This window comes from Dama dama, chromosome 30 (assembly GCF_033118175.1).
Source record: "Dama dama isolate Ldn47 chromosome 30, ASM3311817v1, whole genome shotgun sequence".
In the NCBI taxonomy this organism is placed as follows: Eukaryota; Metazoa; Chordata; class Mammalia; order Artiodactyla; family Cervidae; genus Dama; species Dama dama.
In genome coordinates this window covers 70,104,295-70,121,360 of record NC_083710.1, presented here as the reverse complement: position 1 = coordinate 70,121,360, position 17,066 = coordinate 70,104,295, and the positions used below count along the sequence as shown (strand labels likewise).

At 42.3% G+C, this 17,066-nt stretch overlaps 1 protein-coding gene across 1 annotated transcript in view; it reads left to right on the top strand.

Annotated features, from left to right (window-relative positions):
• The first annotated feature begins 1,131 nt into the window (after window positions 1-1,131).
• The window catches only part of DCT (dopachrome tautomerase), a 32,146-nt gene continuing 16,211 nt past the window's right edge, over window positions 1,132-17,066 (top strand). The window contains exons 1-5 of the mRNA XM_061133389.1: window positions 1,132-1,426; window positions 10,407-10,706; window positions 12,798-12,898; window positions 13,027-13,193; window positions 15,755-15,934. Coding sequence (XP_060989372.1) covers window positions 1,132-1,426; window positions 10,407-10,706; window positions 12,798-12,898; window positions 13,027-13,193; window positions 15,755-15,934 — 1,043 coding nt within the window. The remainder of the gene's footprint in view (window positions 1,427-10,406; window positions 10,707-12,797; window positions 12,899-13,026; window positions 13,194-15,754; window positions 15,935-17,066) is intronic.

Below are 17,066 nucleotides of genomic sequence, written 5' to 3'. Positions count from 1 at the left end.
AGGACTGTAGCCCACCAGACTCTTCTCTCCATGGGGTTCTCTAGGCAAGAATACTGAGGTGGGTTGCCATTTCCTCCTCCAGGGGATCTTCCCAACCCAGGGATTGAACCCACTTCTCTTAAGTCTCCTGCATTGCCAGGCGGTTCTTTACCACTAACACAAACTGGGAAGCCCTGAATAGAATAGGACATTATTGTTTGGAGGGAAGAGGATCCTCATTGTGAGTTGTGGAACAAAGCAATTCCTTGTACGTCAGCCCTCAATAAGTGTTTCTTTATTTGTGAAGTTGTGTGACAGCCTGTAGTGGTCTTTGGAAGCACGTCAGGGAGCAGTCAGGAGTGAACGGCTGTTAGCAGTGGGGTTGATCTCTGAAGGGCTTTTGACGACAAGCTCACTGCATCTATTGACTCCCTGGGAAGTCTGAGGTCACAGGCTTGGCCAGAGCACATGAGCCCAGATAATGAAGATGGTTTTGCCTTCTTGAAACAAAGCCAGACATTTTATCTACTTCATTGTGCACTCTGGGTCATGTGCTAACGATGGGGATTTGTCTAATACTAATCCCGCTAATGACGGCTTCTCCCAGCCCTTACACAAACCCCACCAGGCCCCGTGATTTGGCAAGCCAGACAGAATAAAGGCAACACGGCATTTGGCTTTTGAACTGAGTTCAAGGCAATTAAAGTCATGGGCTAAGGAGGGAAGGAGGGGGTTCAGAAATACCAGTATAATAAGTAGCAAGACTGGAGCGCTCCGTCAATTAAGTCAATTAGACAAAGCCTGTTTTAACCAGGGAAGGCGGTGAGAAGGGCTCCCCTCATTAAATCTGGCTGTTAGAGGCGCTTCTGATGGAATGAAATTTGTTTTAGCGGTTTGCATCACATAAAGTCGTCTGTGTGTGTGCATGTACACATGAGCACACATATGTGGGTTCTGTAATTTTTGTGGGTCTTTTTTTCAAGAGGAGAGGAATAGAAGGCAGATCCAAGAAATACTCCCTAAAACGTAAATTTCCCCCAAGGCAAAAAGCGGGTGAATGCTCAAGAGCCCAAGAGTGGAAGACCAGGAGAAAGCTGGAGAGAAGCAAGGAGTGAAAGACGAGAGAGAGAGAGTTCTTCCGGTTCTAAAGCCATGAGCCCCCTTGGGTGGGGGCTTCTGCTCGGCTGCCTGGGCTGTGCGCTCCCGCCGGGGGCCCGGGCGCAGTTCCCCCGGGTCTGCATGACGGTGGGCAGCCTGCGGGCCAAGGAGTGCTGCCCACCGCTGGGCGCCGACCCCGCCAACGTCTGCGGCTCCCGGGAGGGCCGGGGCCAGTGTGCGGAGGTGCAGACCGACACCAGGCCCTGGAGCGGTCCTTACGTCCTGCGCAACCTGGACGACCGAGAGCGATGGCCCCGGAAGTTCTTCGACCGGACCTGCAGGTGCACAGGTGAGGGCGGCAGGCGGATGTGCGCATGCGCCCAGCTGGGTGGGGCTGGCCCGCTGATGGAGGAACCCCTTCCAAGGCAGAGATGCTCAGCCTAGGTTTTGAAAGGCAAACCAAGTCGGTCCATTGGCATTGAGTAAGGCTGATGTCTGGGTATATTCTGCACACCCGTTAGTAGATCTAGTTATGAGAACTAAAGAAATATTCCGTGGGCCACGCTTGATTCTATGAACGCGTGCCAGCACACCATGGGCTTGTCTGTTGGCGAGGGAAGCTAAAGAGTCCTAGAGTCAGCTTTGAAACTCAGAGCAAGTCCTTTCAAGATGGATTTGGTGCCCTCTCCTTCTGGGATGGGTTTGCACTTGTTGAAGAGGGAGGGTGGGTGATTCTTGGCATCGGTTAGACAGACGTCGGGGGGTAGGTGTTCTGTAGTTCGAGTCTCAGCATTGCTAACGATCTGAACAGGTCTCAAGCAGGATATATCTTGCTCGTGAAGGTTATGACTGGCTTGTAACTTTGCCATCCTTGGAGAGATGGAAAGACAGAGCTGAAGAACGGAGGGTAGTTTTTAGATAACAGTGGCTTTTTTCACTCCTCTCTGGGTGTGATGTGAGCATTTCAGAATTTACACAGTATCCCTCTTTCAGACCTTGGTCTCTCTTATTACCTGTTTTTTTTTTTTTTTTTTGAAATCTCTGTGCTCTTCTTACTTCTTCCGCTCTTCTGAGCCTTCTCAAATCCTCTTTAGCGGGGCTCCTCTCCAGTGTTCAGCAAACATGCACAGCAGTGATAAACACTCAAAGGCTGGCAGGGCATGTGAAGCCCACACACAAAAACATAAGCAGCAACTTTAGCTAAGCCCTTGGAAACTGTTTTACAGTGTCCAGCTGCCTAAGAGGTTTTCCTTTTTAATCATGTGTTTATTGATGTTCTTATATGATGCTAGAACATAGGAGAATATAGATAATGAGCTATGTAAGGACATTAAAAAGGTAAACTAAGAGAATGTACAAAGGGCTGTGATGTTGATGTAAGAATGAGATCAGGTTTCTTTTCTAACTGAAAATTCTGAAGCTATTTTATATAGAATGGATAAACAAGGCCCTTTGTATAGCACAGGGAACTATAGTCAATATTGTATAAGTAACCATAGTGGAAAAGGAAAAACTCTGGCTTTATAACCATTATTTTGTAGTCATATTGTTAATTATATAATTCAAAGGATTTGTTAGTTTTGTCTTGGGGGTATTAATTGTGACAAAATGTTTGTAATAACATGTTGAATGTATACTATTCATTTTTTTCTAATCTAATTGACCACTTGCTTCTGTAGACATCTCATAGATTCTCATGGTTTTTTAATCTAATGAGATGCAGCAGGTTTCATATTACTTGTGGGACTGGAAACCACACTACACAGTGACTTCTTTGTTGGTGACTCAAAAATTCTTCTGGAAAGCTTATTTCCAGGTCAGTCAATGATAGAGTGCCACAAGTTAGAAACTTTGGGAATCTCCATTTTATGGAATCCTGGAAGCAGAAGACATTAGGAACTCAGGTATAACTGTTAACTCTCCTTGTGGCTACCCATACCTGGGCTTCCCAGGTGGTGCAGTGGTGAAGAATCCACCTGACAATGCAGGAGGCGCAGGTTCAATCCCTGGGTCAGGAAGATCCCCTGGAGAAGGAAATGGCAACCCACTCCCGTATTCTTGCCTGGAAAAACCATAAACAGAGGAACCTGGTAGGCTACAGACCATGGGGTCCCGAAGGGTCGGACAGAACTGAGCAACTGAGCAAATACACGCATATCACCATCTACTCTATCTTTCTGACCTGACTAGGAAGTTTTTTTTTTTTTTTATTTTTTTAAGTGAAATGGAAGGAATCAGGGGTGGCAGAATAGAAGAGATAGTTGCAGTCTCCCTGTCCTGAGAGAGTACTTATAAATATTCCCACTAGAAGTGGCAATAACTTCGGGTCACAGTGACCTACTTTCAAAATGTTCTCAGGAGGATGTGTGTGCTCAATTACTCATTTGTGTCCAACTGTTTGCTACCCCCATGGACTGTAGGAGCCACCAGGCTACTCTGTCCATGGAATTTTCCAGGCAAGAATACTGGAGTGGGTTGTCCTACTTCAGGGGATCTTCTTGACCCAGGTATTGAACCCGTGTTTCCTGTGTCTCCTGCATTGCCAGGTGGATTCTTTACCACTGTGCCATCTGAGTTTCCCAGGTGGCACAGTGGTAAACATACCTAAGAAGGAAGTGGGCCAGAAACAGGGCCTGACCTGTAAGTTCAGAAGGACATCACATATCTGTAGACCAATCAAAGGAAGCAGGGTGTATGGTCTCCATCTCCAGCCATTGTCAAGGCCAGGACTGCCTCTTAGAACCCCTTGTCTCCCTCCTCTGGGATTTAATCTGTCTGGACTCATTCAGGACCATAGCTCTTTCCATCTCAGCTTTGGATTGACTCCACTTATGTTGGTTAGATGGTCTTTTTCTTTGAGCCTCAGGACACCAGATTAAGTCCTTAGTGATTGGACTGGACAGGTATTTAGTATATCCAATAATCACTGTGATGTGTCATATGCCCCAAAGCAAGACACATGTTTTTCAATTTATTCTCACTAAAGAGTGAATTGCTTGCTTTCTTAGGCTAATTTCTTCATGATGTAGGAGGCAGTCTTCAGAAGTTAAACCTGATCTTCAGTGCCCAAAGTACCCCCGCCCCCGCCATAACCTCAAAATTCTTTGGCAAGTAGATTCTTCTAGTGTCACCCCAAATTTATTAATGAAATGTAGATAGCAACAAGGCTGTTGATGACCTCGGAACTTTGTTAATTCCGTGGAAATATAAACACACCATTCATCTGTTAATGGACAATGAGATTGTTTCTTCATCTTGGTCATTGGGGATAATGCTGAAATGAACATGGGAATCTCAGTATCTTTGTGAGATCCTGATTAACGTTCTTTTGGATAAATACTCAGAAATTGGATTGCTGGTTTGTATGGTAGTTTTATTTTTAATTTTTTGAAGAACCTTCATACTATTTTCCACAGCAGCTGCACCATTTTGCATTTCCATCAGTAGTGTGCAAGGGTTCCAATTTCTTTGCATCCTAGTCAGATTGTATGTATTTGCAATTTAATGCTATTCAGCCCTAGAAAAGAAGGAAATTCGGCAGTATGCAGCAACATGAATGAACCTTGAGGACATTGTGCTAAGAAGATAAGTCAGCCACAGAAAGACAAATACTGGATAATCCTATGTACGTGAGGCATCTGAGATAGTCGAATTCATATAATCAAAGAACAAAATGGTAGTTATCAGGAGCTGGGAGGGAGGGGAAATAAAGATTTAGTAATCAGAGCCATAAAGTTTCAGTTAATCAAGACGAATATGATCTGTACAATGTTGTATCTAGAGTCAACAGTAATGTTTTAAACAATTAAATGTGTGTTAAGAGGGTAGATCTCATGTAAAGTATTCTTAGCACAATAAAATAAAAATAAAAAGAACCACCCGTAGTCTCCATGATCTTGAAGTTGGTAAAGGATTTTAGCTCAATAAAAATAAATACATACAAACTCTGATGGGAAAAAAAAAAACCTAAATTATGTACTCAAATTCTCTAGAGAGAACTTTTGTATTCTCTATAGGGATAATTTCAAACTGAAAAATTATTGAACTTAATTTTTAAGAAGAGCTTAATTTCAGGAGATCTTGGCATCAGAGAGTCACCTTCCAAATCTTACCTGCCAATTGGCATTCCTGAGAAAAGACCAGTTGCAGCTGTGTTTTTGGACTTTTGAAAAACATGTGCACCAAATGGTTTTTGAACAATTGTCTGAGAATTTCTTGTCATACAACTAAGTGCCTCCATCTTCCAATCTCTAAAATGGGGATAATGATGAAACCACACTTGTAAAATCCTTTCGAGCTTTGTAGATGAAAGGCCTAATGTGAGTGTAAAGTATTGTTATTAATATAATAGAATCTCTAATTAAAAGGAATAGGCTATTTAGAGCTCCTTGTAAATTCACTAATCGGTGGTCTTTAAACTTATTTAGTCTAATAGCCTTTGGAGGTTGAGCTGATGTGGTTCATGTAGGAACGTGCATTGTTTCGTTGTTCTCATTCTTTTTCCATTTTTATCCTAGTCCTAAGTAGGTATAAGACTTTGTCTTTTTAAATTTCATTTTTGCTCAAGGACATACTAAATAACAGATAGACTGATATCTAGGGACCTTTTACTTTTTCTCTCTCCATTCCCCAGTGAGATAATGCAATCCTTCCTAAAGGGTCTCCTTTTTTTTTTTTAAACTGTTGCTATTGGTGGATTAATGGAAAAACTCAATTCATTAAATTAATATAAGGGACTGCTAGGAAATCTAAATTAAAGAAATAAACATTTTGTTTGGTAAGCTTTTATGTTACTGCATTTTTCAGTTGTCTTCAGTATTTTAACAAATTCTTTAGACCAGGTTTAGAAGCACAAATATGAAAGGGAGCTGACTGCAGAGCTGTGGGATATGTTTTCTCTGAGACATGCTGGAAAAGGGAGTTTTTAAAAGTCAAATACATTTCTAGGTAATAGGTGAGCTCAAATCCACACAAATGCTTTCTTATTAGCATTTCTGCATTGCTTTTCAGGGACAACTTTGGCTTTGTGAGAAGAGATGGCTTTATTCAACACAGTTGTGAACCATCTCTGATCTTCTGTCAAAATGAATCATTTCATCTTCTGTCATCCATGGTGCTCAGTTAATTCTTGTTTTCACTTTTCCCATAGTTAGGCTGGTGTTGATATTTCATCGCACTCATGTTCCTCATACCACTAGATGAAGGCACCGAGCCTGATTTATATTTATATCCTCTAGCACTTAATGCCTTTTATTCAGTTATTCATGACTCCTTCATCAACCACCTAACCAGTGTTTATTTAGCACCAATTATGTTAGGTCCTTCAGATACTAAGGGGAAAACCCCAACATGATTTTTGATATGTCCAAATGTGCTGGCTGAGTAAGACAGGTATGAAAACAAATACTTAAAGACTATGAGATTTGATCAGTGGTAACTTGTAAAACTAGTACTGGTAACGCTTCGTATAGAATTTACTGTGTACCAGTACTGCTCTATGTTACCATGATAGCTTCCTGTAAGAACATTTTATTCCAATAGGACAGGTTTTGAGAGGTCGAGTCCACAGTAATCAAGTGTGGCAGTTGTATGAATGTACATAAATATGTGGGTGCGCAGAGAAGGGCATGTTTAATTTTGACCTTTCTTTAGCTAATAGGTACTAATAAATTATTTGTTGAGTAAATGAATGAGGGAGATAGTTATTGCTAATTTAGTTTCTAGCAACCAAAAAGAATATTAGTAGAGAAAATGCAGAGATCTTAAAACTTATGGCCTAGGTTATGAATTACTCAATTTTAATAATGAGACACCAAAATTCAAAGACAAATTTTATTCCTTTAAATCTAGAAATGTATTGAATTTATTATTTCAAAATGTGTGCATGCCATTTCTTAGCATTTAGAAGGAAGCAATTGCTCTCCTGTTGTAGAGTTGTAACTGCATATTCACCTCTGATCATCTGGCCTTGGGGAAACAACTGGAAGTTTGGGTATTTAGTATTCTTCATGTGCATTTTGTTCAATCACTTCTCAAAAAATACTCTACTCCTATGCTGCTGCTGAGTCACTTCAGTCATGTCCAACTCTTTGCAACCCCATGGACTATAGTCTTCCAGGCTCCTCTGTCCATGGGGATTCTCCAGGCAAGAATACTGGAGTGGGTTGTCATGCCCTCCTCCAGGGGATCTTCCCAACCCAGGGAAGGAACCTGCATCTCTTATGTCTCCTGCATTGGCAGGCAGGTTTTTTTTTACCACTGGCACCACCTGGGAAGTCCACTCTGTTCCATTAGAAACTGTGAAAGTGGAGGGATGTATTTCAATCAAGATGTTTTAAAAATAGATATGACTCAATTATAGTAGGCACCCCAAGGGAAAATAGACAGACTCCAAGCTCCATGAAGACCGAAGTACCTTGCATAACATCTGATACTGTAGTAGCCGTTGAATAAGTATTGATTAAATAATTTATATTTAATAGCTTCACCTGAGTGATCAACATAAATTTTAATGTTTAATGTAAACTGTTCAACTTGATTTTCAGTCTTAGGACTAGTAAACTAGTAAACTTTTTCCTTTTAACTATTATTTCAAACTTAATTTTTCATTTGGTGTTGAAACAGGAAAATGCAAATAAAGCTAAGTAAGGGTAGGTAAGCGGTTTCCCAGGTGGCGCCAGTGGTAAAGAACCCGCCTGCCAATGCAGGAGACCTAAGAGACGTGGCTTCCATCCCTGGGTTGGGAAGATCCCCTGGAGGAGAGCATGGCAACCCTCTCCAGTACTCTTGCCTGAAGAATCCCATGGACAGAGGAGCCTGGTGGGCTACGGTCCATAGAGTCGCAAAGAGTCAGACACAACTGAAGTAACTTAGCACGCATGCACACAAGGACAGGTACGATATTTTGTATATTACAAAGAGCATAGGACTACCCCTCAAATTCTTCCTACTTATGATATTTTTAAGGACATTTCTTTTAACCATAGAGAAACAGCAGACTGTATTTTCTTTATATAGGACACATGCTCATTTTGTTTTCATGCTGTTGGAAAATTTTCTTTTCCTTTAGAGATCCAAATAACCCTCTATTTTTATTTATTTGGCTGCATAGGGTCTTAGTTGTGACTCTTTGATATGTCATGTGGGATCTTTCTTTGTGGCAGTACGGACTCTCTAGTCATGCTACACAGGCTTAATTGCTCCTCAGCATGTGGGATCCTAGTTCCCCAAATAGGGATTGGACCTGTGTCCCCTGCATTGCAAGGAGGGTTCTGCTCCACCACGGAAGTCCCTAACCTTCTCCTTACCATGGTCATAGTATGTTTTACTTACATCTATTTTGGTACTTGCTGTTTATCAAAATTACTTGCAGGGCCTGCTTTTCCTTCTGATTCACAAGGACAGGGAGAGAAAGAAAGAAGAAAATTGAGAATTATTGAATCCATCTGCTACATGCTTTTTATATCCTTTTTTTAATTTAAAAATTTTAAATTTCAACTTTATTGATGTATAAATGGCAAATAAAATTGTAAGATATTTAAAGCATCCATTGTGATGATTTGGCTTTTTGCTACTTTCATTCATTAAATGAAGATTCATTCGTCCAAGGTCCAGCATAGGCCTAAGCAGCAGGATAATTGCCTTCCAGCTGCCTGTAGCTGAGCCAGTAGATGTTATAATTGCCACAATTAATTCAATGAAAAAAGAAATAGGAGATGTTATGGGAGCACAGCTTGGGGGTCATCTGACCCTGATGTGTGGGATCAGGGATGACCTTGTAGAGAGCCCATTGTGCAGTTTAAAGGAGGAATAGGCAAGCCAAGTGAAGAGGAAGGTAGGAAGACTGTGAGGGAAAAGTGTTCAAAACAGAAGGAAGAGCAAGTAAAAAGATCTGGGAGGAAGAGGAGGAGGAGAAGGCAGCTGACACGTTAAATGTTTCACACAACCCCTAGGAGATAAGTTATTGCCCTCTTTTGTTTCAACACACAAGCAATTTTTAAGTGTTTACTCTCTAACTTATCACTACCTAAGGAATGAGGTACTGGTCATACCAAATGCAATGAAAGTCAAAGTCAAGGTGTAGTCATTTAGTCATGTCTGACTCTTTGTGGCCCCATGGACTGTAGCCCACCAGGCTCCTCTGTCCATGGGGATTCTCCAGGCAAGAATTCTGGAGTGGGATCCAGGATCCCACTTCTCCAGGGGATCTTCCTGACCCAGGGACTGAACTGTGATCTCCAGCATTGCAGGCAGATGCTTTACTGTCTGAGCCACCAGAGAAGCCCAAATGCGATAATCAAGGCTAAACAGGGAAAAGTCAACCTAAAATAATTTCAGTTTTAGATGCTAAACAGAAAGAGACCTGGAGCTTGGTATGACTAGTATTCGGTCCCTGGGATGATAAAATGGATGAGCAGTTTGTGCAGAGATGGGCAACCCTGCAGTGATTTGCACTTTCTGACACTAGGGCCACTAATTCACCTTTATGACCTGTCAGCCTCCATTGATTTTGTCTTAACTCTGTCTCCTTTGTAACATAAACCAGCTTTTTAAATGTTGGATTTCACCTAAATTCCTGGAAATCAGTTTATTTATTTTGGTTCCCCCTTTAGCTTGGTATATATTCTCTTCCTTCCGTAAATCAATAACTTTCTGCATGTGCTTCAGGGGACAGGGACCCAGCAGTGATGACATTTGAGGCTGCAGCTCTGCTTCAGGAAGGTACATCTGACATGATCCATGAGTGGAACAGATGGCAGCACTTGTCTTAGTCTCCCAAGGCTTCCATGACAAAGGACCACAGACTGGGTGGCACACAGAAACTCATTCTCTCGCAATTCTGAAGGCTTGACATCCCAGATCAAGGTGTCAGCAGGCTGTGTGTCTTGAGGTATCTCTTGTTGGCTTGTTGTGTCCTGACACCCCTCTCTGAGTCCAAATTTCCTTTTCTTAAGTGGACACCAGTCATGTTGGATTAACCACACACCCCCTCCCTGCCCCACCACAGTGCCTTCATCTTAACTTACTTTTTTTAAAGACCGTATCTCCAAAAATAGCCCCCCAAGTGCTAGGGGTTAGGACTTCAGCATATGAATTTGGTGGGGATTCAATTCAGCTCATAACACCATGGAATTTGTTTCATGTCCTGTTTCTTTGCTGGGAACATTTCTAGAAACTCTCTGGTGTTCAGTCCCCTTGGAGAGACAAACATTTCAAGCAGAGCGCAAGGAAAGGCAACTGACCTTCTCTTCCGTTCTACTTCAGAAATTTCTTCCAAGCTATGTAAGCTTACTTCTTCCATCTTTCCCTTAATTTCTCAAATGCACTAGGAAACTTCGCCGGCTATAACTGTGGAGACTGCAGGTTTGGCTGGACCGGCCCCAAATGCGATCAGAAGAAACCATTGGTTGTCCGGCAAGATGTCCATTCCTTGACCCCTCAAGAGAGGGAGCAATTCTTGGGTGCCTTAGACCTCGCAAAGTACACTCCGCACCCCGACTACGTGATCACCACGCAACACTGGCTGGGACTCCTGGGGCCCAATGGGACCCAACCACAGATCGCCAACTGCAGCATTTATGATTTCTTTGTGTGGCTCCACTATTATTCCGTCAGAGATACATTATTAGGTGAGCTTCTCCCCGTTTACCTTAAGGTATCTTAGGGGCGTCCTAGGTGGTTCGGTGGTAAAGAATCTGCCTGCTAATGCAGTAGCTGCAGGAGACTCAGGTGTTCTGAAATCGTGCTCTATTTGCAATTACCCTCACTTTTGAGGCTCCTCGTTGGGGTTAGGGTGAGTGAAGACACAGCGCTCATTTTGAATAGTAAGATTCTCGTTTGGAATCTGTCCTTGTGTTTGGGCTTCCCTGGTGGCTCAGCAGTAAAGAATCTGCCTGCAATGCAGGAGACTTGGGTTCCATCCCTGGGTTGGGAAGCTCCCCTGGGGAGAGGATGGCAGCCCACTCCAGTATTCTTGCCTGGAGAATCCCATGGACAGAGGAGCCTGGCAGGTTACAGTCCATAGCACCACAAAGAGTCAGCTGCGACTGAGCACAGTACAGCCCTTGTGTTTATCACTCATTCCCCCTCTTCATTTTGTTTTGAGACCTTTAAACTTTGTTCTGCATTAAAACATTTACAAAGGGTTGCCTAGCCAACAGCAGCGACAGCAGCTTTTCCCCTCAGTGTGGGTCTTTTTAAAACTTGCCTCACAGGTAAGCATCTGTCTTTCTGTATCAATAGATACGGAGGCTCTTCTGGCTATAAACCTTTATAGTTTTCCTGTCATCACTCTGAAGAATTTTTGCTTTATGAGAGGGTAGTCTCTCAAGAGGAAAAGAAAACTATAGTTTCTGGTCGCATCTAGGAATTAAATTTATATTCATGTCTGTTCATCTCTCTGAAGTTATTATGGGGACTTAGAAAAAGAACTAAAGTTAGCTCAAGTTTCTACATAACCATCAAAAGCTGTTATGAGACGGAGAAGAAGGATTGGAAAGGCAGTAAGGAGGTCATTAAATCGCCCAAAGCTTTTCACTAAAATTGGCAGTTCCAGAGGCCAGCCAAATTGGTTGGAATGTATTTTTCCTCTCTTCTGGTCTCGGCAACCATGCTTGTCAGCTAATAGTTGTAACTGATTGATGGCTGAGGCAAAACCCGTGAAAGTTCCTTTTGGTTCCAAATGCTGAACTCAGACTAAGTGTAGTTGAAGTTGCTTTGTTCTACATTAATCGCTCCCTATAAATGCAGGCATTTGTAAGGAATGGGTTAGAAAAAGTCTTTTAAAATATATTTCATTTAGATCTTAATGATCTGTTCTTTGGGATACTCCTATTTTATCTTCCTGAAGCACTGCTTAAAAATTAAATTAACTTTATAATATAAATAATAATATAATATAATTTATAACACTGTTATAAATTAACAGGCGCTCTCAAGATGACCTGAGTTTCTCTGGATCTCTGCTGACCATCAGACTTTTGAGAGATGAAGGAGAATTTATCCTGAAAGTGCTATTTGCCTCTGAGATTGTTTTGTTGTGGTTGTTGTTTTCAGAGGAATAAACGACAAAAACAGCTGTTTTCCCTTATGGTTGCCAAAGAGGAAAGGTGGATGGGGAGATAAATTAGGAATTTGGAATTAACAGACACACACTGCGGTATATAAAATATTAATAGATAAACAATAAGACCCTATTGTATAGCCCAGGGAACTATATTCAATATCTTGTAATAAACCACAATGAGAAAGAAGAAATATATATATATATATATGTGCTTCCCAGGTGGTGCAGTGGTAAAGAATCTGCCAGTGTAAGAGACGTAGATGTATTCCCTGAGTCAGGAAGATCCCCTGGAGAAGGAAATGGTAACCCACTCCAGTCTGCTTGCCTGGAGAATCCCATGGACAAAGGAGCCTGGGGGGCTGCAGTCCATGGGGTCCCAAAGAGTTGAATACAACTGAACGTGTGCATGTGTGTGCACACATGCACGCGCGCGCGCACACACACACACACACACACACATGCGTTCAGAAAACTGAATCACTTTGCTTTCCCTGAAACATTATGAATCAGCTATTGCTTCAGTAAAAATTAATTAATTAAAAAAATCCAGTTGTTCTTGACTAAAACATCAGAGACCTCTCCAGCCCATCCCAGGTAAGGTTCACATTAAAAAATTCTCTTCTGTGACTTCTAACATGTTTCCCAATTGTTTTAGGACCAGGGCGCCCATACAAGGCTATAGATTTCTCACACCAAGGACCTGCCTTTGTTACCTGGCACCGGTACCACTTGTTATGGCTGGAAAGGGATCTCCAGGTTGGTTGAAAGTTTCTTTTAATTTTGCTATGTATTTGGGCAAGACCCGTATAAGTCTTTGCTTCCTGCATTTTCTTGTTGTTTCTGATGACATGAATTGAATGTCTGGTCATGCCCTTTGCTTTTAGCGCCTTACTGGCAACGAGTCCTTCGCTTTGCCCTACTGGAATTTTGCCACAGGCAGGAACGAGTGTGACGTGTGCACAGACCAGCTGCTCGGGGCAGCAAGGCAAGACGATCCGACTCTGATTAGTCAGAACTCCCGATTCTCCAGCTGGGAGATTGTCTGTGATAGGTAATGACATGGGTACCTGCTGTGGAAATCCAAGAGACCGTGTTTCCTCATGTCTGAGAGATGGACAGTCACTTTACAATTCTGTTTCTAATGCATGTTGAATTCTGTTTATATGTTTATGAAAGTTATTTTCCTGTAGGAAGTAGGATTTTTAAAAATCCTGAGTCCTTTAGTAAAAAAAAAAAAATAGAGGTATGGAAATCACACTTATAAACTGAGTATGCTTGGCCATCACTTTGAGATCCACTATTTTAAAATGAGAAGTATCTTCTGTATTCAGTCAACATGTCTTAAGCTCCGATCATATTCTAAGCAGTTTAATAGTGCTGGGAATACATGGATGAATAAAATACAGCCTTCCTTTGGAATATCATCTTGTACTTACAAAGGTAGATGCCCGGTAAACAAATTACAGTACAACGTGAGAAGTTATTTTAATAGGTGTGTGTGCAAAGCCAAGAAGAGAAGCAGGGAAAGTCTTTAGGAGGTGGAGATGATTATCCTGACACTTCAAGGAGGCACAAACCTTTCAACCAGAGGTGAGGGAGGGTGGTGTGTCCTTGGTGGGGGCAACATTATCTTATAAAGCTAGAAAAGCCTCTAGAAGTTGTCTGGTATGGCTGGACCACAGGTTTCTGGGGAGTAGAGGGGATCAGGATATGCAGTGGGGAGATAGATTTTTAAAGTACTAAAACTGGGTCATGTGCAGCTGGTGTGGGAACTTTTTTTTCTACCATAAGTTATACCAACATACGTTGGTTATTAAAAAAAATAAAATACTAAAGTACACGCAAGCAGCCGGTAGCTCATGAAGAATTCTGTCCTCAGTGATTCCTTGAATATGTCTCTTTCCGAGCACACATCTCAGGAACAGATTCCCCAAGCAGCTCTTCTGTCTCTCTGCATTTGTCTGGTTCCTCCACAACCCTCTGGTGTTGAACCCTGCTGTACTAACGTCCTTGTCCTGTGCCTTTGGACTCCTCCATGGCACAGAGCATTGCCGTCCACACCCCAGGCTGGGCATGCGCATGTTTTCGGGAATCCAGCTCACAGGGACCCCATCTTCTCCATCCTGAGCTTTTCCTACAGCCCTCCAGAGAGTGCCCATGGGGATGTAGTAAGTGCTGTGTATGTGACTCTGAGTCATTCCAGAAGTCTCCATTTCTCATACTGTCCTGGGCTATTAGTCGCTGGTATGTGAAAAGAGATTTCTCTGATCAGATACATTTAGAGAATGCTGAGCTTAAAAAGCCTTTAGAAGTTTTAGAATATTTCAGAGCCTTTAAGTAACTGTATTCTTATTTTTCAAGAGGGGCTTAAACTTACCTGACCCTGACGCCCTTAATTTCACAGGCCGTCTCACTGGAACGCTCTGGGAAAGGCAGCTTTTGGAGGCTGTTTCTGCCTAGTTTTTAGGCACCAGGCTATTTCATCTTCCTGTGTGCTCTGATTCTGTTCTCACACACCCACTATGATTCCCTCACCGATTAAAATCCACACAGAAACGTCTTTAAAAATTTATGTCTACCAAATGAAATACTGCTCTGATGGTGGAATTCCGGGCCGCAACAGGCACATGGGATATAATCTTACGGGCAGGGGTCCCCAGCCTCTGGGATCTAATGCCTGATGATCTGAGGTGGAGTCGATGTAATAATAATAGAAAAAAAGTGCATAATAAGTATAATGCACTTGAATCATTCTGAAACCATCCCACCACCCCCACCCCGCACGCCAGTCTGTGGAAACATTGCCTTCCCCGAAGTCGGTCCCTGGTGCCAGAAAGGTTGGGGCCCACCTTCTCAGCCTCCATGTTTACCAAGTAACCATCCCGACCTTAGAACATTTTCTAACACGGCATTTCTCCTAATTCCTCTCCTCCATATAGTATCATCTGTTTTGACTCTGACCTCTTCCATTTGTCTTCAGTTTGCCTGGAATGCTTTCCTAGCTTCACTTCTGCAAAACTGGCTTAGTGAAAGTCGCACAGTCGTGTCCGACTCTTTGCGACCCCAAGAACTATACAGACCATGGAATTCTCCAGGCCACAATACTGGAGTGGGTAGCCTTTCCCTTCTCCAGGGGATCTTTCCAACCCAGGGATCAAACCCAGGTCTCCCACACTGCAGGCAGATTCTTTACCAGCTGAACCACCAGGGAAGACCTTGTGTGCTGGATGCTTGAATTTATCAGATCAAACTGGCTTAGCTCACTGTTAATACAGTCTACCCTGGTCTCTCTTCAGTTACTCCAGATTCAAATGCACGTACGATAGGAGTCACCATCTTGCCTAGTAAACCGTCTTACTGTCTTTCCAGTGGAATGGTAATTTTCCTCGTTATTTATGTGTTGATTCACATTTCATGCATCTGTGTTTTCAAAACTCCTTCATCCATAATTGCTTTTGGAAGCAGTTCTTTTACCACATACGTTTGACCCTTGTAAGGTAACTATAGTAAAGTTTTACCACCACTATGACCTTGATTGGTTTGTTGGGCTCAAAGTTATGATACTATCTATAAACTAAGAGGTATTATTTCTAATCTCCTTACACATTTTAGTTTGAATGACTACAACCGCCGAGTCACCCTGTGTAATGGAACCTATGAAGGTTTGTTGAAAAGAAATCAAGTGGGAAGAAACAGTGAGAAATTGCCAACTTTAAAAGACATACAAAATTGTCTGTCTCTCAAGAAGTTTGACAATCCTCCTTTCTTCCGGAACTCTACCCTCAGCTTCAGGTTGGTGCTCTGATATCTGTAGTTTATAGTCCTTTTTAGATTTCCATGCTTGTAGTTGTAATGAATGGGAAGGAAAGCTAGATGTTGGGAGACATCAAAGCTCAGTAATAGGGAAGCACTTTGTAAGAGGATAGCAAGGCATAGTGTTACCTATCATTAATTGTGTTTAGTTGCTTAGTAGTGTCTGGTTCTTTTCGACCCCATGGACTGCAGCACACCAGGCTTCCCTGTCCCTCACTATCATTAAGAACTTAGCTTTTATATCTTCTAACTCTGCTATTCAAAACCACCTTTTGCATTTCTAATTTCTATACACATATAAGTAGAGTCTTCAGAACCCTGGTACCTCACCTATTAAATAGAGTATTTTTAAAATATTTTCTTGTGTTCTTTCTTCTTCTTTTCTTCCTTAATGAAAGATCAGTCATAGACCTTAATGTTTGATTCTGAGATCTTAGAGGAGTAAAGAATCTGCCTGCCAACCCAAGAGACAAGGGACTCGGGTTTGGTCCCTGAGTTGGGGAGATCTCCTGGAGAAGGAAATGGCAACCCACTCCAGTATTCTTGCCTGGGGAATCCCCATGGACAGAGAAGCTTGGTAGACTATAGTCTGTGGGGTCACAAAGAGTCGGACACGACTCAATGAGTGAGCACATGCACACAGACTAAATGCTACTCAGATTATAGCACAGTAACGACATTATGATACTTGAAATTTAAAGGCCAACCAGTAATTTTCTCCCTCTAAAAAGATTTTAAGAATTATGAGAAATATGTATGGCTGTGGGCTTCCCTTATAGCTCAGTTGGTAAAGAATCTGCCTTCAAGACAGGAGACCAGGGTTTGATTCCTGGGTTGGGAAGAGCCCCTGGAGATGGAAATGGCAACCCACTCCTGTATTCTTGCCTGGAGAAACCCATGGACAAAGGAGCCTGGCAGGTTACAGTCTGTGGGGGTCGCAAAAGTCAGACCCGACTTAGTGACTAAACCACTATGTGTGGCTATAAATAAGATTTTTTAAAATTTTGTTTATTGCTTACTTGGTTGCACTGGGTCTTAGTTTCGCCATGTGGGATCTAGCTCCATGATCAGGAATCAAACCCAGGCCCCCCTGCTTTGGGAGCATAAAGTC